The 20,454-nt window shown below is 40.4% G+C and overlaps 1 protein-coding gene across 3 annotated transcripts in view; it reads right to left on the bottom strand.

Moving 5' to 3' along the window:
- The window catches only part of shroom3 (shroom family member 3), a 117,661-nt gene that overhangs the window by 54,846 nt on the left and 42,361 nt on the right, over nt 1–20,454 (bottom strand). For all 3 annotated transcript variants that reach the window (XM_028601638.1, XM_028601637.1, XM_028601639.1), the window contains one exon: nt 12,763–12,969. In XM_028601638.1, the coding sequence (XP_028457439.1) occupies nt 12,763–12,969 (207 nt within the window). The remainder of the gene's footprint in view (nt 1–12,762; nt 12,970–20,454) is intronic.

The raw sequence follows: 20,454 nt of genomic DNA, 5'->3' as shown, positions 1-20,454 counted from the left end.
TGAGGTTGTTTTGAACCACATCAACAATCCCTGGAAACTCTTCAAGCTCCTATGAACCTCCCCAAGGACCACCGTAACCTCTTCAGGACACCTGGAACTTCCTAAATGACCCCTGAGACCATTCAATGACATCCAAAATATGCAGACACTTAAAAATTAAATATGACCAAAGAGAATCTTGCTCTCTGGCTAACAGGGGTGCACATAACTGGTACGCAGTACACATGTATGTATCCCATTGATAAAATGAAATACTGTGTTAAACATAAATATATAATGATTTGATAATAGCAAACACAACGTTGGCAGTATTTACGGCAAAATAGGCTACAGAATATTTCGTTCTGTATTGACAGGTGCAATATTAGAAAATCTATTTTTTTTTTATTACATTTATAGCTGCATTTATATCAAAACCTAGAGACTTTCAAACATCAACATGTCATTTATTTATATGTATTTGTGTCTAAACAACATATTTTTATATTCTATTTTGCCTGGAATAAGGCGTCGGTTCTATTTCTAGTAGGCATGGGTTTTCGGCGCGGCTCGAGCGTGTCACGCAGGCAGTGTGTAAGCTCTAACCTGTTAACATCCATCCATCCATCCGTGGAGTCAGGTTGGCAATGAGAGACTAGCAGTTAACTGACTAGTGAAACTAACCTAACAATGGGTTGAACTGACCACATTAAATGTCAAACCGTTCTCACTCCGAACTCGTAAAATACATATGCTTGGGCAGTGGCTGTCAGTGCCAGATACGATGCAAAAAGGTCCCTTCAGCGTGTGTTTAGAACCACCGGGCAGAGCAGTAGCTAAGCGGAGCTTGAAGATGACGTAGTATTAAGAGTGACTTGAGCGAGTAGCGAGTAGTATGAAAGCCCGAAATTCCGCGGGAGGTTGGTTGGGGGGGGGTGGATAAGTCAAACAACACAGGACTTTCGTCCCGCATGTCACTTTTCCTAAACCCAACTGTTGCTTTCTTGTCCCGTGTGTCACGGAAATGTACCTTTCATAAGCCCACCCACGATCTTTTCCTAAACCTAAACTGTGTCAAAAGTAACGCCAATAGTCCCGACCAAGCACATTTAGATAAAGTGTTAGTGTAATGGCCCTGACACACCAACCCGATAATTGGCCGTCGGACAGTCTGGCAAGCTCAGTGACTCGAGTCTGTGTGTTCCGTGCCGTCGTCCGTTGGAGGAGCTGTCGGCCTTCATCTTGGCCGACCTGACTTGCTGGGTCGGACGGCGGGCAGTCGGACTCACTCCACCAATCTATGCTAACCCAGAAATAACGAGCGGGATGAGTGACGCCTCTCAAAATCTGACAAAAATCTTTTAAACTGACTTTTGTCGATCTGAAATGAAGATTTAGCAACTCTATGGCCTATTTCTCGCTTTAAATGTTTTCAGAAACATGTTTCAGTGAACTATTTCCGTAAAATACGAGATCGTATTTCGAACAAGCCGCCATTACTATCGGCTGGAGAAGCACGTGCAGAACGTACGCTCAAGATGGCGTCGCTTCAGTGTGTTCCAAGGCACTTTTTGGACCTTGGGGAGCCGACTGATCAGTCTGACTGCCTTTTCTGCCGACGATCAGCCGTCGGGTTGGTGTGTCAGGGGCTTAACAGAGCTTGTTTGTATTGTGTGTGTGTGTGTGTGTGTGTGTGTGTGTGTGTGTGTGTGTGTGTGTGTGTGTGTGTGTGTGTGTGTGTGTGTTTTGTGCAATAACGTGACGATGTATTAGAAAAATGTGGTGATTCAACTAAAGAAACATCTAAGGAGGAAAGGGGGAAGGAGAGCAGGAAAGTAAGGAGGAGAAGAGGAGGCAGAAAAAAGAAAAGATGAGGCGAGTGGAGAAGAAAAAAAGGATGAAGAAAAGAATAGAAAGGAAAAGAGGAAAGTTAAGAAAGAGAGAAGCAAGGTAGAGAAGGAAAGGAAGCGAGAATAGGGAAGAAAAAACAGACATAAAGAGAAGAAAAGGAAAGGAAAGAAGGAGTCAGATAAAGACACTGTATGTGTTTCTAAATCAGTCTGTCTGTCATCTCAATATTAACACCCAGCCTCATGGGGCTCTGATGGCCCACTTCCTGTTTGTGCACCAATAAGAGACAAGCATTGCTCCCACTCTACCTCCTTCTCTCTCCTCAGTGGTATCTGATAACCACCCAGAGGCCAGGGAATTGTGGAAGAATAGAGTCATTCTGCCTGTTTAACTGAGTCTATGAGACCAACAGTGGAGTACATTTAAATCAGGGGTCACCAACCTTTCTGAAACTGAGAGCTACTTCATGGGTATTGAGTCACACAAAGGGCTACCAGTTTGATACACTCTTCTGAAATAACAAATTTGCTCAGTTTGCCTTTAGTTATATATTATTATTAATGATTAATGATACTCATCTATGTGAAGACACTGATCATGTTAATGATTTCTCACAATAATTATCAATAATGACTTAACAAGGTGGGAAACAGATAATATCAATATCTAATTTTCATTTTTAGAACAGGCCTGAGGGCTACTCATGTGGTCCTTGGGGGCTACCTGGTGCCCGCGGGCACCGTGTTGGTGACCCCTGATTTAAATGATTCTGTTATTACAATCACCTGCAAATGTGTTGCTGGTTGAAGGCACTTTACCACTCATTGCTTAGGACTAACTTTAATTCTGCAAGATGATTAATGTAAATACTTCCAAAAGGTATTGTGTACTTATATCACGGAGTAGTACGTTTTCCAGGAACCAAGAACATTGTTTTCAAACTTCACAGTTTCAAAATGTTACAAGGACTGGCAAGTCTTTGAACTATTATAAGTAAAGAGCCCAACTCTTATACCTCTTGACTTCAACTTTGATTCCACTTTAATGATAACAGTGGGGACTGGGCAACAGGGCACAAGAAAGATCAACCAGAGAAAATGTCTGTAGTCACATTAGCACCCCCCTGAGGCTGTACTTCTAGGACCTGACCTCCATATTAGGATGAAACTGGCTGTAAGTGTCAGTATTTATAGACTGTTTGCCTGTAAGGACTCTGATAAACACTTAGAGAGAGAGAGAGAGAGAGAGAGAGAGAGAGAGAGCGAGAGATGACATTACAGTGTTGAACCAGGAATGTTCTATTCCAGCCTTTGTTGCATATCACAACTCTCTCTCTCTCTCTCTCTCTCTCTCTCTCTCTCTCTGGTGAAAATGCCTGAAATTTAATATTCACACTTTTTACAATATGGGACCTTTAAAAAACGTCATTAATTTACGGTTTGGTTTCTCACCATGTTGGTGCCCTAGGCCAGACATCCTTTTTTCACCTGCGTAACATTGACAAAATTAGACATATCCTATCTCAAAACAATGCAGAAAAACTAGTCCAAGGCTGGACAATTGCAATTCCTTATTATCAGGTTGCTCAAACAAGTCTCTTAAGTCTCTCCAGTTGATCCAGAATGCTGCCGTGCATGTACGGACAAGAACTAAGATAAGAGATCCTATTTATTCTGTTTTAGCTTCTCTGCATTGGCTTCCTGTAAAAATCCAGGTTTGAATTTAAAATCCTTTTTCTGACTTACAAAGCTCTTAATGGTCAGGCACCATCATATCTTAAAGAGCTCATAGTACCTTATTGTCCCACTCGAGCACTGTGCTCCCAGAATGCAGAGTTACTTGTGGTTCCCAGAGTCTCTAAAAGTAGAATGTGAGCCAGAACCTTCATCTATAAGGCTCCTCTCCTGTGGAACCAGCTCCCAGTCTGGGTTCCCACATTTTAAAGTAATCTTAATTTATTTTTTTCTTCTTTGATAAAGCTTTAGTTAGGGAGTGAGGAGTGGCAACGTTCGCCTAGCACCTAGGTGAGGGAGGGTGTGTAGCCAAAGCAACAAGCCCCCTCCTATCTCTGCTTCTCCTCATAGTTGTCAGATTCAACAACCAAGCCTTTGTAAGCTGGCTGAGGTTTGCCTTGGACCAGCTCTTAGTTATGCTGCTATAGTTTTAGACTGCCAGGGGACTTCATTTGACAAACTGTGTCCTCTCTCCTCTCTCTTTCCACCTGTGTGCATTCATTTCCCAGTAATGCTTGTTACCAACTTAGTCCTTATGTTTTCTCGCCTCGCAGTTTTCCTTGGATTGGGGTGGAACCTGGATCGTGGTTGCAGCTGCTGCCGTGGTCCTGCTCTATGCCCTGCACTGCTTCTACTATTAGTTCTAGTCACAGTTCTATTATTAGGGCCCGAGCACCGACATCGGCAAAGGCCCTATTGAAACTGAAGGAATTATTATTCTTTTTCCTTCGTCCATCAAATGAATCGCCTTTTTGAGGGGCTAACATACTCAAATCTCATAAAAATTGGCGGTTGCAAAAATTCTGGTGAAAACTTACGTATTTTAAGGGTTTCGGGCATAGGTGCACAAAAATGGCTCGCTAGCGCCCCCTGCAAAACTTAAAAAATGTAGCCCCTGCAGTACGTTTAACGTAGACTAACGAAACATGGTACACATATGTAGCATGTCAAGACGTACGCGTAGGAAGTCCGCCATTTTAACTTGAGGACACCTACATGCCAAAATTGACTTTTGGTCATAGCGCGGGGAGCTGACAACAGGAAATCCGCCTTATATGACAAAGATCATCCGATTTACATGAAACTTATAATGTGTGGTCTATGATACTGAGCCGCCCCCAATACGTTAACCACACCCACTTACTCAGACCACGCCCCCTTTCATAACATTTGAACCGTTTAAGGGAGAGTCTTGTGTGAGGTGTCATTTAACTCAGCAGAGAGTTCCTTCTTCATTGCTGATGGTTTGGCCCGCCCCCTATGCTTAAACCATGCCCCCTTTCATAACATTTGAACCGTTTAAGGTAAGACCCTTTTGTGAGGTATCATTGAACTCAGCAGAGACTTTCTTTTTGATTGGTGATGGTCTGACCCGCCCCCTATGTTGTAGCCACGTCCCTTATAACTTATGACCTGTTTGATGTAGCCCCTTGTGTGAGGTATCATTGAACTCGGCAGAGAGTTCCTTATTAATTGGTGATTGTTTGGCCCGCCCCTATGCTTTCGCCACGCCCCCTTTCACAGCTATTGAACTGTATGGGCTCTGACACACCAAGCCGATAATCGGCCGTTGGACAGTCTGGCAAGGTCGGTGTGTTCCGTGCCGTCGTCCGTCTGAGGGGGCTGTCGGCCTTCATTTTGGCCGACCTGACATGTTCAGTCGGAGACAGGGCAGTCGGGACTCACCTTTCATTGGTGACGATTTGCTTGTGTCTGAATGCCACGCAAATGCACGGTCGCAAGGAGCAGCGTCCACCAGTAACCCCAACAGACGCAGAGTTGCGAGGGCCCGTCCAACGCTGCTTGCAGCTTTAATTATGAATTATATTTATCCATATCTTTATGTGTATTAGTGTCTCTGTGTTCCAACCGGCAGCGGCAGATAGCCGCCCACCAAGAGCCAGGGTCTTTCTGAGCTTTCTGCCTGTAAAAAGTAAAGTTTTCCTTGCCACTGTTGCACCAAATGCTTGCTCGTGGGAAATTGTTGGTTCTTTGTAAATTATAGTGTGGTCTCCTACTCTATCTGTAAAGTGTCCTGAGATAACTCGTGTTGTGATTTGATACTATAAATAAAATGTAATTGAATCCTGCTGCCCCTTGATTGTGATTAATTATATGATATTTTTAGTTTATTTCTTTTTATTATATTCAGCTTTATTCAACTTTTGGTCTGTGTCATGTCGTCAACAAGACATATCTGTCAATGAGTATTTTATCCCAGTTTTCATCATATTAAGGATAATATTTGCATGGAACATAACTAACTATTTTGTTATATCCCCATATACATGTTATACTGTTATCAGTGAGCTTCAGCCCGCAATAAAGTCCCCATATGGACTTCTCTCAGTAACCTGAGGAGATTCTGTTTATACTGTTTTTTGTTCCTGTTGATCTAAGTTTGAACCCTGAGTCTCAAATTGGGCAGACCAGGAAATCCTCTGACCATAACACACATGCACACAAACAAAGGAAGCACAGACAGAACATCCTTACACCAGGGGTGATGACCTCCTCAGCTGACAGCCGTAAACCTGTCACTTATTGACATCACTTCCAACACGGTTAGGAAAAATAAAGATAATTTATCGATACTGGAAGGAACTGTTATCAGACAGGAAGTCCCAGTCAGCAACACTTAACTCTGAGGAGTTTCCTTTGGTCCAAACCAAGGGGCAACTTGTGTCTGAAAAGTAAAGCCAAAGAATTTCTAATAAGGGAAGAAGTTCCACTCTCTCGATACTTCTGGCTTCTGGACTGGTTTAAGTTCCACTCTGGTTCCAAATAGGGGGCGCTCACAGGTAAATGCAGAATTAATGGAGGTCTATGGAGCTATACCCCTCAAAATCCATTTTTTTCAGGATATAATTTTTTGTCTAGTAATTTGAATGTTGCATTTGAAAGGGGAGGCTAAGAAAATACACACTGCGTGTTAGATTCTTTTTTAAGTGGCTTTTTTGTTCTAAAAAGCCTTTTAAAATGTCAATGACGTCATACACATCATACTGCCAGAGACTGCTTTACGGCTGAGTCACTTCCTTTTTTCTCTCGAGGCATCCACAACACAGCTGACAGGTTAGGCTCTCCCTGTCAATACACGTGCTAGAAAGAGGTTTGCTAATATTTTAAAGACCACGCCGAAATATTCACATTCTGGTTCCGCTTCGGATGCCATCAAGTGGAATCTCTAGTCGTAATCAGTCCTTCACAGACCAATCAGCATTCATAAGCAGAATGCTAGCATGTTATGGGCAACAACGACTCAACCTGTAAGAAATCGAAAGGACAAAAGTACTCGTTCATTCAACTTTCAACCTATAATCCATGTTGAACTTGAAAAAGATAGTGTTTCAACTTAGCATGATTCCTTAATATCTGATGACCCATTGGGGACATTTTTGGATTTATGACAGTAAATATATTACATACTGGACCTTTAAACTTGCTTTTATCTAATTTCCAGCAGGGAGGTGACTCAACTGGTTAAAAAAAAAGTCAGCTCCTATAGAAGCCTAGGAAAATGAGCCTACTTCTGCCTTGATTTATTAACTCAATAAACATTTTCCTAAACAGTTTGTGGCCTCAATTGCTTTGACAAAAAGTCTTTTTAACAGCATGATGTTCATTTCGTAAATTACGGTCACATTTATTTTAAAATAGACAATAAAGCAGGGGATGCTTTAGGGGGCATGGCTTGCTTCGCAATGCTTATGAATGGCCCTGTGTAAATTAAAATAGATATCTATAAATAGAACTTGTTTTTGGGTGTTGTCCATGTTTTTGTCCTAAACTTTGAACCTCTCTCTGTGTGTTTTCGCTTCATTAAAGTTAGTTGGAACACTTTGGTTGCCTAGAAATGTCTTGTTCAATGGTCTGCCAACCAAGCTGGTAAAGAGAAAGTCAACGATTTTCAATCAGCTCTCTACCTCTTTACCCTGCAGTAAAACTCCGCTGGATGACTCACGTCAGAAGGCAACTTTTGCTCTTTAGCATTAAGCTTAGCGCAGCGCCATTAAAACCATACACAAAACTGTGCTCTTAGGTCCAGATATGTCTCCAAAATACCAAGATGGCAACAGCCTAAATGCCGTCAAAACGGCAGTCCACAAATCAATAGGTGACATCGCGGATGCTATGTCCATTATTTTTACAGTCTATGTTATGAATGATTCTCTTGAATGCTCCCCATCTTGTGTGAACAGAATTTGTGCCCTCCTTCTCTCTTTACGTCACTCTTTTTTTAAACGTTTATAATTGTTATTTTGCATGTATGAGGAAAATGTCCAATCCTCTATACAAGCAAGAGGTTAGATTTATGCTTTATTGTTCATATTTTCAGTGTGTTTCAGTTTTAGTGCTACAATAGAAAAGCCACATCTTCAATTTAAACCCTGCAAGTAATGTTTTGCCCCAAATTTGGAAAGAAGCTAAAGTTATTCCTCTACCCAAGCAATTCAAGCCTTCACCGGCAGTAACAGCCAACCAATTAGTCTGTCACCTATTCTTAGCAAACTCTTGAAAAAAATTGTATTTGAACAGATACAGTGCTACTTCTGTTAATAATTTGACAAGCGAGCATCAGCACGCTTATAGGGTAGGTCACTCAACATGCACTGCATTTACACAAATGACGAATGATTGGTGGAACGAAATTGATCAGAAGAATATTGTGGGAGCAGTACTGCTAGACTTCAGTGCTGCCTTTGTCATTGATCACAAATTATTATTGAAAAAACTAGTATGTTATGGTTTTGCGCCATCTGCTTTATCATGTACAGAAAATAATCTATCATATAGATTACAAAGAGTTTTCTTTAATGGAAGCTTTTCTGATACAAAACATTGTGGTGGAATTCCACAAGGAAGTTCGCTTGGCCCTTTACTATTTTCTGTTTTTATTAATGATCTTCCACTTGCTTTTAAAAAAGCCCATGTGTCCATGTATGCAGATGATACAACAATATACATGTATGCACCTACAATTAATTAAATAAGCTTATCTGTCCTCTCTGCATACTGACAGAGAGCAGAGCTCCAACCGACACACACACACACACACACACACACACACACACACACACACACACACACTCGCACACACACGGAGAGGTGCGGACGGAGTAAACTACGTCGTCGGCTCTGTAGTTTTGTTGAAGTCACAGTGAGTCGCAGTAATGCCGATAAAGTGGTTTCAAGTGTGGTTACAGTTTTTCAACACTTCACGCAGCGATATGATATTAATGGCGAGCCGAAAGCGGTCGCGGTGCTGTTGACGTTACACTTCCTCTTAGACAAGCAGGCACAACGGTGGTTTCTCTGCCCTGATGACTGACTGACAGGCTGAGCTTGTAAGGCAAGGCAACTTTATTAATGTTACTCTGAGTGAGCAGTGTTACCAGAATTTTTACATTTTGATAACTGTGTTGATTCACAGTTAAGTTGGAAAATAAAAGCTTTGTGTATGTATTTTTGTTGATGTTGAAATGGATTTTAAAACATATGATATAAAAAAAGTATCGTTAGGAACCAGCATCGAAACTGAGGTATCAAAATTGGCACAGGATCGAAAGATTTTGAATGATGCCCAGCCCTAGCCCTAGTATGCCAAATTTCTGTGTATATTAATACACTTCTCTACTTTATCCTTATTTTCTTTATTGGCGTTCAATTCTCTGGCTCTTAACAATCTAGTTTTCTTCTGATTCTGGTCCAAATTCACACTGATATCAACTACATATCACTACTACAAGCTATTTCATAAAGGTACATTCTTACTACATTGTAATAAGGGTTACAATTGCCCATTGTCAGGTGCTGCAAAGAAGGATCTAGGAAAACTGCAGCTGGCTCAGAACAGAGCAGCTCATCTTGCCTTTCAATGTCCACTTCGGTCTAATGTAAACAACATGCCTGTGAATCTCTCGTGGTTGAAAGTTGAGGAGAGACTACCAGCATTGGCTGATTGTAGGCGTGTATGTATTTATATATGCAGGTAAGTGTATGCATGCATATGCAAACACACTGTATGTATTCATGTATGTAGAAAGTTATCTGGGTAAGTGTATATGTTGATTAGTTTTTTTTTTGTATGATTTATTTTTATCTTTCTTGTAAAAAAAATGTCCTTGCCAATTTGTTTGTTACTCTTAAAAAATGTGAGAAGGGAGGTTCATACATAAGCTGAAGCTTCTGACACTACCCTTTGGTTACGATCAATAAACTCATTCATTCATTCATTCATTCATTCATTCATTCATTCTGCATCAGTTCTGGCTTTTGTTAGAAAGATTAATGAATTGAAAATTCCTAATTGTTTGTATAGTCAACTAAAATGTAGCTCTAACTCACATAAATACCTCACCAGACATGCCATCAGAGGTCTTTTTAAAGTTCCTAGATCCCGAACACAATCAACGTACAGTATTGTATGAGGGATGGTTGCATGGAACTCACTTCTGGCTGAGATTGCTAAAGCGCACAATAAAATCAAGCTTTAAAAAACAAGTAAAGCAACATCTAAGCCTGTAACCATATTTTGTAACTACTTTTGTACTTTTTATGTATAGGAATATTAATGTGTATACAAAGGTGTTTTAAGATTTACATTTTCATTTCATTGAATTTTCATTCAGTGCGTATGTATTTAGTGTAATATTTATAAGAGTATATGAAGAGGAATATGTATAGTTATATTTGCAAGAAGGAATAATGATAGCTATACTGCTCTTATTTCTATTTTTATATCATCTTGCTAGTTTGTTTGAAAACGTCTTATCTGTAATGTTTTTATGTTTTGTGTGGATCCCAGGAAGAGTAGCTGATGTTCTGCATCAGTTAATGGGGATCCTAATAAAATCAAATCTTAAAATGAGAACTGACCATAGGTTTGCTGAACGTAACTCTATCTTGAGTGATGTTAGCTGGGATTGAGGGAGTGTAAACATTCAAGTCTGACAGAGCAGAGGCCTGTACTACAAAGCAAGATTTGGCGTTAGAACTTCAGGTTCAACCCAGGGTTTTGTGTATCACGACGGTGGATCACTTATTACTGGGTTAAATCACTGTGGTAACTTTTGCTGACCACCTAACCTGCTCGGGAGCAGGTTATGTTGGAAATTAGAGATTAACCGGTGTAAAAGTACCTCCTACTGACTAATCAATATTCGATTGAACCGTTCTTTGAAGATCCGGTGGCGCGTGGTGCGTGGAGAAAGATAGGTGCGCTAATAAAAGTTAAAACATTTGATGGGTATTTTTATGAAAGATATATATTTTCAGCGGAGGGAATTACGTATAGGCTATTTGTCGGCTCCTTGAGCCGTGTGTTGTCAATGCCACACATCAGTTTGAATTATGTTTTTATATTTTGTATTTTCTCTCATTATCGCTTACCACTGCCAGGGTTGCAACTGATAATATAATAGGCTAAAGCAACAACAGTTTATGAAAATCAAAAGTGTAATTATGGTCAGATCAGTGCCTGACTGATGGGGAAGTGATATGGATAAACAATGTGATTTACGCATAACAGCGTCAGCTTTATTTGCCAGCTTTCCTTCCTGCGTTTTGCCTGTAAAACCGTGTCTGTGTTCTTCATATTTATGTCGAATTATAGTTTGCTCTTCTTATGTAAAATATGCGACTCTGGTAAATGTTTGCGATTGGTCGTGCTGTGCAAACACCGCCTCTTTAATGTGAACGCGTGCGTCGCTGGATTCGGAAACCCTGGGTTGATTGAACTAGTTGTTAACCACCGTCCTGACACAGCTTATGCAGGACCGCGGTTGTTAGGTTAGGTGAAGCCGGGTAACTGAAATAAATCCAGGGCATGTTGAACTTGACTGAGTACAGGCCTCAGGACTTAGTTGCTAACATTAGCCTAAACTCTATTATAATAGCATCCAGGACTGGCTCCGACTCAGTAAGAAATTCTACACAGTGGATGTGCTAGTCATGAACAGGGATTTTTTAAGGTAACACCAAAAAAATGTAGTATGAAATGCTTCAACGGCTTACGTTAGAACAGACAAACACTGTTTAATTTATTCCTTACCCTTTTGCTCTTGTATTTTTGTAACTACCATCGAAAAGTCTTATACAGAGTATCCATACTCTATATAAGGACTTTCAATGGTAGCAACTGTTGACATCCCTGTCAACAGTTGACGGTTAATTGGTTACTGGCAAGAATATTTTTGGATGTACTTAATGTACAGAATCAGAAAAAGATTTATTGCCAGTTAAGCAGTACTTAGTAGGAATTTGCTTTGGTTTGGTGCATGAAAACATATTTAAACATATGAAATAGACAATAATATAATAAATACATCTCATACACACTCTCTCTCTCTCTCTCTTTCTCTCTGTCTCTTACACAACCAACACAAGTTATTATTCCTTAAAGGAGTTCGCTACTTGTATAACATTTTAAATATCCCTTATGCTTAGACCCGGCTGGGACCCAGAGCCGCAGCTTCTCAACAGGCAACTGCTTGGGCCTGAGGCCGTTACGGGGCCCCCGAGGGCTGACAAACGTTACTCCACTCCAACCCCCCTCCCCTTAAACAAATGACATCTGAAGGGGCCCCATGTCCTTCTTGTCAAAGCATGACAGAATTTCTTTATAATTGAAAGTCAAAAGAAAATGAAGAGGAGTTATCCTTCTGGGAGTGAAAAAAATAAAGAGGAAAAATAAGGATGAGAAGAAAAGAAAGCAAGACAGTGATAGAGCAGATAATGACGATTAAGTTGTGTAACAATAACTGTAACTGTAACCTTAACTATGGGGGAGACATTTAAATAACTTTAGCTAGCTAGCATTAACGTTAGACTAATGGAGTTTATATTTTCAAATTTTTTGTTAGTTAACCTAGCTAGTGGAACTGGAGACTCCAGCCTGGAGTCTGTCTTGCTCCTGTCCAAGGAGAGACTTTCAGGTCTGGGTCTCATTTCAATAGAACGAAATGTACAAAGGTCATTAGATTTGGAGGACATAGTGGCAGAATTTGCCATAGCCAAGGTCCAAAAGCAGCAGTTGTAGAGTTTAGAACATAATGGTGTCGAACACTGGTTTTGAGGGGCCCCCTAGGAATTCTTGCCTAGGGCCACAACAGACCCTAGAATCACCACTGTGGGGACCGGGCTTTCAATAGGGGTTTAGTGAATGGCAGGTTGATGTAGGTTCTCAGCTCTCTCCTACCTGTTCTTGATGCGTAGTTGGACTCCTCCTGCTAAACATGGTCTGCTGTGGTGGGATGACCGTTGTGTTTGTTGTTGTTGTGGTGGTGGTGGTGGTGGTGGTGGCGGCAGTGATAGAGATGAAAGAGGAGGAGAAGGAGGAGGAGGAAGAGCTGGGAGGGATGGAGGTGAAGTACCAAATTCCTCGATATATCCTGGTTCAAACTCCCTGAGGAGGCAGAAAATGATAATGAGAAATCCCTCCTCATCCTGCATGATGTTATTGAATTGTATACACTGATTTAAATTTGAATGAATGTAGAGAATTGCGTCCATATGCTAATCATGTCAATTCTCAAATACAAGCTGATGTCCAAATGATGGCAGAATCTCAAATAGTAGCCATGGACAGCATGAAGAAAAAAGGCTGACCCCTAAAGAATATTGGGTACCAACACAGAGTCATTGAGAGTCTCAATACTTTTAGAACTTTGTTCCTTTCCTAACTTTTTGATTTTTTTTTGCCTAGAGCAGTTTGGATAATCTATAATCATCAAACCTACAGAAACACCACATGCCAAAATAAGCTAGGCCCGCTGTGTTCAGGTCCAAATGGTTAAAACAGCACTGTCTGCACGTCTGTTTTCTGTTCATCACATTCGTAATTTTGTCATTTTATGAACAATATTCACAACAATGGCCTACAGAGTGTGATAAAAAAGCTGCAGTTCAAAGGTCAACTGAGGTATCAACAGTGAAGAGGTCATAGTTTAGATGTCACAGGATCCTGAATGTAGAAATACTCCCTTAAGTACAATGAGCTGAAACTCTGTAAGGCGGAGGGGAGCTGCAGATTCAGCTGAAAATTCTTTGTGGGATTATCAGTATGAGCGACACCTTTCACATTGTCACATTGTTTTCACATTGCATTTGATATATTGTTTAAAGTTTACAGCTTCTTTAAAGCAACAGTCCAATATTTAACATCTAGTATCACTATACATCTGCACTTAGTACATAGATAGGTGGAGGATGTGTTTAGCCTAGCTTAGCACAAAGACTGGTAGCAGAAAGGAAACTGCAAGGGTAGCTCCATCAGAAGCGAAAAAATCTCAACATCTCCCAAACTTTTATACATGCTGTATCTTGTTAATCGAACAGATGTAGAAATAAAAACGTAAAAACGAGTCATCATGGTTTGAGAGACAAGAAGGGAACATCTGATAAGAGAGCTTGTGGCTAATGGCAGGGTGAAGTTCTTTTTAGAACCTGTTGGATACATTCAGGAATTTAAATCAATTCAGTTTAAATGTTTAATACATTGTGGATATGAATTCAGCAACTGGGATGCAGTAATTTGTTCCTGACTGCAGCGATAGTTAAATAGATAGATAGATAGATAGACAGACAGACAGACTGGTGGAAAGAGAGAGCAGCAGAGAGTACAGCCCAGTGGGGTCTGTAGCTGAAGCAGTAAGACAGAAGACAACTGAGATAAGATAAGCAGGGTTTGAGATTGGCTCTGGCTATTTAGCTATATTGAGTGCCTTTTGTTGAAACTGTTCCACTTTTCATAAAGTTGATGCGCTCGCCAATGTCACTTTTTGTGAACCATCCAATCACAGCCTGTATGGGACATTAAAAAAAAAAGGTAGACCTGCTGCAGCAAACTTTGGTAATGTTGAACTGATTGTATGCATGAAGAGTTATGATTACTGACTAGACTGATTAGAGACCAATGTATAGCATTTTTCATGCAAATAAATATTGGTTTAGTATTTCTTACTGCTATGTTGTCCAATTGGAGTGAATATTATACCAGTGGTATTATTATATGTAATTATGAATGTATTAAAAACTGTATAATTAATATATTAATATTATACTAACATTATATTATTTTAACTATTATATTATTCTTTTTTTATTTAATGTTATATTATACTAATACTATATTAATATACTAATATTATACTTATATACAAATTTCTACTAATTACTCATGCAGGTTGAGGATATTGCATCTGCAGTGGACAGAACTTAGCCAGTGCCATTGTGCCAATATGTGCTCCTTCTAGACAGCCTCCTCTGAAGAGCAAACCTTTCCCTTGTTCTACGTTTACATCTATTTTAATAAGGGTATTGTTATAAATATTGTTCAGTAATATTGTTTACATTAAGTACAGCGTGGGTTATGTGAACAGTGGTGTATCTCCGGGCCATTTTTCATTCCCAGTTCTAAAGTATCCATCTCTAATTAAAGTCAGGACTTTTCCCTCGATTCGTACCCTCCACTTAGCAGATCCATTATACCTACAATCCTTAGAGAGATGCATTCAGATGACACACAAACACACCCAAACATATTAACTGAGGACATTCCACTGATGAGTATTCAGAACATATTTTGCATAGAGAGATACAGTACATACAGAGGACAATACACAACTTACAACACACAACTTACAACACACACACACACACACACACACACACACACACACACACACAAAGGTGCACATATAATGGCCCATTGAAGTGAAACCTGTCGAGCTGGTCAGAGGAATGTGTGGCAGCCACAACACCCTGAAATAACCTGAACAGGAGGGACACATTCCACTTTTTGTCTCTTTACACACACACACACTAGCAGCCAAAACGTTTCCATATATACTGTCAATTTTGGGTAAATGTGTCTAAAATGAAGCACAAGTCATCAAGAATATTTACATTTGCTGGAAAAATGCAGGGAAATTACAGATTCAGACAAATCATATATGGTGGCAGACAATCATGGGGCATGTGCAACTGTTTTTTCATTTTATCTAGTTTGTGAAATGTTCAGCAATGTTAAGGCCTGGTCAGCATTTAAAACAGAAAGGTCTTGGAGCGCCCTGGCAGCTCACCTGGTAGAGTGTGCAGCCCATTTACCAAGGCTCAGTCCTTACCGCAACAGCCACTGGTTCGTTTCCAACTAGTGGCCCTTTGCTGCATGTCATCCTCCTCTCTCTACCACCTTCCTGCCTTAATCTGCGCTGTCAAATAAAGGCAATAAAAGCCCCAAATAAAATCTTTAAAACTGAAAGGTCTTGTCAACTTATTCCAATAGAACAGCAGATATCAGTGGATTCAGCCCACAGTGAGCCCAGACTCTAGCCCCCCTTCAAAAAGGTTATAATATTATGAGTCAACACTGGCCCTGATTAATATCAACCCTGAACTGCTACAACTATTATTTCTAGTCATAGTTCCACTATCTTTATTGTTACTATAACTGACAATATTCATCATTCCAACTGCTATAATTATTATGAATCATATTTCTCTATATCTGTATATCTGTATCGGTGTCTAGGTCCAACCCGGCAGTGACAGATGCCGTCCACAAAGAACCTGGGTCTGTCCGAGGTTTCTGCCTAAAAGAAGTTTTTCCTCGCCATTGTTGCACCAAATGCTTGCTCGTGGGAAATTGTTCGGTCTTTGTTAATTTATAGAGTGTGGTCTAGACCTACTCTATTGTAAAGTGTCTTGAGATAACTCTTGTTATGATTTGACACTATAAATAAAATTAAAGGTGCTGTAGGTAGGATTGCAAAGATCCAGGACTTAGCCAAAAAATTTGAACATCGACAACTTCTCAGTCCGTCCCCCCTTTCTGCTAAAGCCCAAAACGGTCTTCTAAGCCCCTCCCCCCACAAGGGAGAATGAATGTGTGTGCATGAGCAGATACAGTGATTGACACGCAGTTAGACCCCCCCCTGGCCCTGATTGGTGCATCTGAACAAGAATCGCACTACAGGATCTAGGTGGTGCCAGAGGAGCCAGATTATTTTTTAATTACCTGCTTCATGTTGTTCTACTCGAACATAGGGTTAGTTTCAGCAAATATGACAGAAAGTTAGTTTTAAGTCTTACCTACTGCACCATTAAGTTTAAATTGAATTAAACTTCAGTTTAAAATACACCTGTCAAATGAAGGCTCAAAGTTCATTCAATCATTCAAACTCCTGTGCTCTGTCAGTGTGGAACACAGTCCACCCATCAAGTTCAAGAGCCAGATCCAGAATGTCACAAAGATGTGGGCACAACAGTCTCCAATCTCCGTTGCTGGGTCACACCACCGTTAGTGGCGCTTGGTTGGCTGTGTGGTTGGAAGACACAGTGGGCAGTGATCGTCTCAAGGTCCACTGAACTTAATCACATCCCTGCAGCCACCCATGAATGAATGAATCTAACTACAGGTGTCAATGTCTGTGTTTTGTCATGGTAGTTCTCTGTGATAACCAAAGGCAACAAGCCTTAAAGGTCCCATGGCATGAAAATTTCACTTTATGAGGTTTTTTAACATTAATATGAGTTTCCCCAGCCTGTCTATGGTCCCCCAGTGGCTAGAAATGGCATAGGTGTAAACCGAGCCCTGGGTATCCTGCTCTGCCTTCGAGAAAATGAAAGCTCAGATGAGCCGTTTTGGAATCTGCTTGTTATGAGGTCATAACAAGCAAGGTTACTTCCCCTTTCTCTGCTTTGCCCACCCCGAGAATTTGGCCAACCCATGAGAGAGAGACATCATGGCTTTAGAACGAGCAAAGTGGCAGTTGGTCAAGGCCACACCCCCACCCTCCACCTTGCCCCTCCATCTCTCCTCCTCAAATGAACACAGAAATGGCACATCCTAAGGAAAGCTCATTGTGGGACTGGCTCTAGTGGCTGTAGTTCTGCACCAAAGCTGAATTTCGGGAAAGAGACTTCAGATACAGTATTAGGGGACCACTAAGGTCTGTATAAAAGCATCCAAAGAGCACCATGTCATGGGACCTATAAAAGGCGAAACGTCTTTAAGAATGTCTAGCAGGTCCAGTTGCCTTTGCTTATCACAGAGAACTACAGGTGTCAATTTTTCTTGATTGCTTTGATGCAGCAGTCAACTCAAACTCCACATTTTCAAAGCAGTTAACACACAGGCCGAAACAGTGGCACTCATGGTCAAAATGACACATTTTGTTTGCAAAAGGCTCTAACCGTGCCAAAACATTTAAAATATGCAACTAAAACAACTTTTGTCTTCAAACAACACAACTTGCAAACAAATGTATGAGCTCTTCTAATTAGCCATTACACAGTGGACAACAAAATACAGCACTGCAAATCAGTGCACCATTTCTTTATCATTGTAGCCTATTACTGTACATAGCTTTCATGCCAGTGCCATTTGTTGTAAAATTTGCCTTTTTGCAAAGAATTGGATCCAGAATCAGAAATGCTTTGATGCAAATTTTATTGATTATATTATTGATTCTTATTTTCAAAGTGGCTGAAAACTGAAATACTGTAAATATTACACAAAATACATGTAAACCAAAATAAAATCTATTACAGTAAAGTATAAACATCTATTACTGTAGAGTATAAGAAATAGCCACATGGGGCCACATGGCCTAACCCTGCAGACTGATTGCTAATTGAAGATTTGTGTGAAGGAGTGTCAAACAGGTGCTTCAGTGATTTCATACTGATATATGTAGTTTATAATAGTTAGGAACAGATGGTTTCTGTTTGGTTACCATAGCTAAAACAACAGAGTTTGGACTGCTTGAATGACATCTGTGTTAACTGTTCTGCAAAAGGGTGGGGAAAATGTGTCAATCCAATGAGAAATGGTTAACACATTTGCAAGAAGTGTCTTCTGCTCTGCTGAGACAGTGATAATGAAAACCGAGTGGATCCCAGTTTCTTTAAGCAGGTCAAAGCAATCAAGAAAAACTGTAATGTATATAGGCTAGTAATGATTAATTAAAAAATTACTGTTCAGTTCAGTTTATTCTTTGTCCCAAAAGGGCAATTTGTATGCAGCAGGAAGACATCACATGAAGAATATACAACACAAACCACACAACAATTAACACAAATAAAAACAGCAGCTTCAGCCTGAGTTAAAGAATACATTGCAGAGTTGTATTGGAGTGATAATGAAAGTAAAGAAAGAACTACAAGAACTTAAAACAATAAATAATAATAATAAACATAAAATAAAATTAATAAAGGGCTCATTAATATAAACAAGGGCTATCACCTCCTCTTAGCTGAGTAGAGTGCCTGAATGGAAAGAGGAATACATTATTTTTTTGTATCTCTGTTTAAGAGCCAAGGGGGGGTGCTAAAACGTAAGCCAGATGGTAATAACATGTATTCTCCGTACAGAGGACCCGTGCAGCCTTGCTTCGGACAACCAACAACAAACGCTCTCAACAAAAGCCTGACGCCACAATATCAATGAGGTCAGTCAGTTTGGTTATCCTCCAAGAATATTCCTCTACGCACTGAATCTAGGAAACTCTCGCCCCGCTACATAAATCCCTCTGCAGTCGGGGTGGGGGGTTCTGTAAGGATCTGCAGTACTTTCTCTATTTCCCCTTGTTCTCATGTGTCTTCCTGTGTGTTTGTTTTCATCAAATAAAAATCAAATTGTCTGTGGCCCGTTTTTTTGTTTTCTACTGTTGACTTCAGCATACAATTTAAAGTACAAAAGAAGACGTTTTTGTTGGATTTATAAATGAATAAGAGAATAACAAATGGTATTTTAATTTTCCAATTTAAGGTGACGAGGGTTTGTGTCCTGTTTGAAAATAATAGTAAACCAGAAGTGAAGTAATTTCAGTTCCCACAAAGTGACTATGTGAACATTTTGCGTTCCTACAATGTTGTTAATAAACACACAGACACGCACATAAAGCAGTTGCCTGGTATACAGTTTTGTGGCGGTTTGTCCCTGTAATGACTTCTTCCTCTTCTTTTTTCAGCACAGAAACTCAAACATTCATTGAGCTCGATTACGTCAAACAACAACAAAAGAGCACAAAGACAGAGAGTCACTGGAGATGAATGGAAGAAGACAAAAGAGAGAGAGAGAGAGAGAGAGAGAGAGAGAGAGAGAGAGAGAGAGAGAGAGAGAGAGAGAGAGAGAGGGGAGGGGGGCACCTACAGCCAACTACACAACTGTGATTAAAACTTGCTATAAGACCAGAATCAGACAAGACCTGGTCTGGTTGTTTAGTCTACAACAGAGTTTGACTTTAAGTGATGTATGTTGGAATCACTTACATCAGGGGTCGGCAATTTTAGGCACGCGTGCCACCATGGGCACGCGGTACCTTAGCCAATGGCACGCTGGCAATATGTGTGCAAGAGAGTTATTGATGTGTTGAAATCATGTGTTGAAATGCTGAAGCACTCTCTCATCTGCATGCCAAATTCACAGTTCATAGTTGCGCGACCTGTTATTTGTGACTTGTATCCCCACCATAGACTGTATAAATCTATCCCCATCCGCATGCAGCAAAGACCCACCCTACTCTGCCTCTGCTCTGATTGGCTAGTAGGCTACTTGTAACGTGCTGGAGGAGCGGGCTTGGTAGCGGTATGTCGGCAATGGCAGGCCCGCTAGCTAAGAAAGCTAAAGTTAATGTTCAAGAATAAAAACATTCCTATATCTGCCAGAAGTGTTTAACGACGCATCGAAGAAATTGCAGAAAATGTAAGAGCAGACAGGCGGTTTGAAAGAAGCCATGGTATTTAGTGTTGCATTTGATGAGAGTGTGGATGTAAATTACATACCACGTTTAGCAGTCATGGCTAGGTACAGTGATGTGACTGTAAGAGAGGAACTCTGTTACTTAAAGCCAACGACTGAAACAACAAAAGGAGGACATAGCCAGAG

Source organism: Perca flavescens, chromosome 16, assembly GCF_004354835.1.
Source record: "Perca flavescens isolate YP-PL-M2 chromosome 16, PFLA_1.0, whole genome shotgun sequence".
NCBI lineage: Eukaryota > Metazoa > Chordata > Actinopteri > Perciformes > Percidae > Perca > Perca flavescens.
The sequence above is the reverse complement of the archived record's forward strand: the minus strand, read 5'-3'. Positions and strand labels throughout refer to the sequence as shown.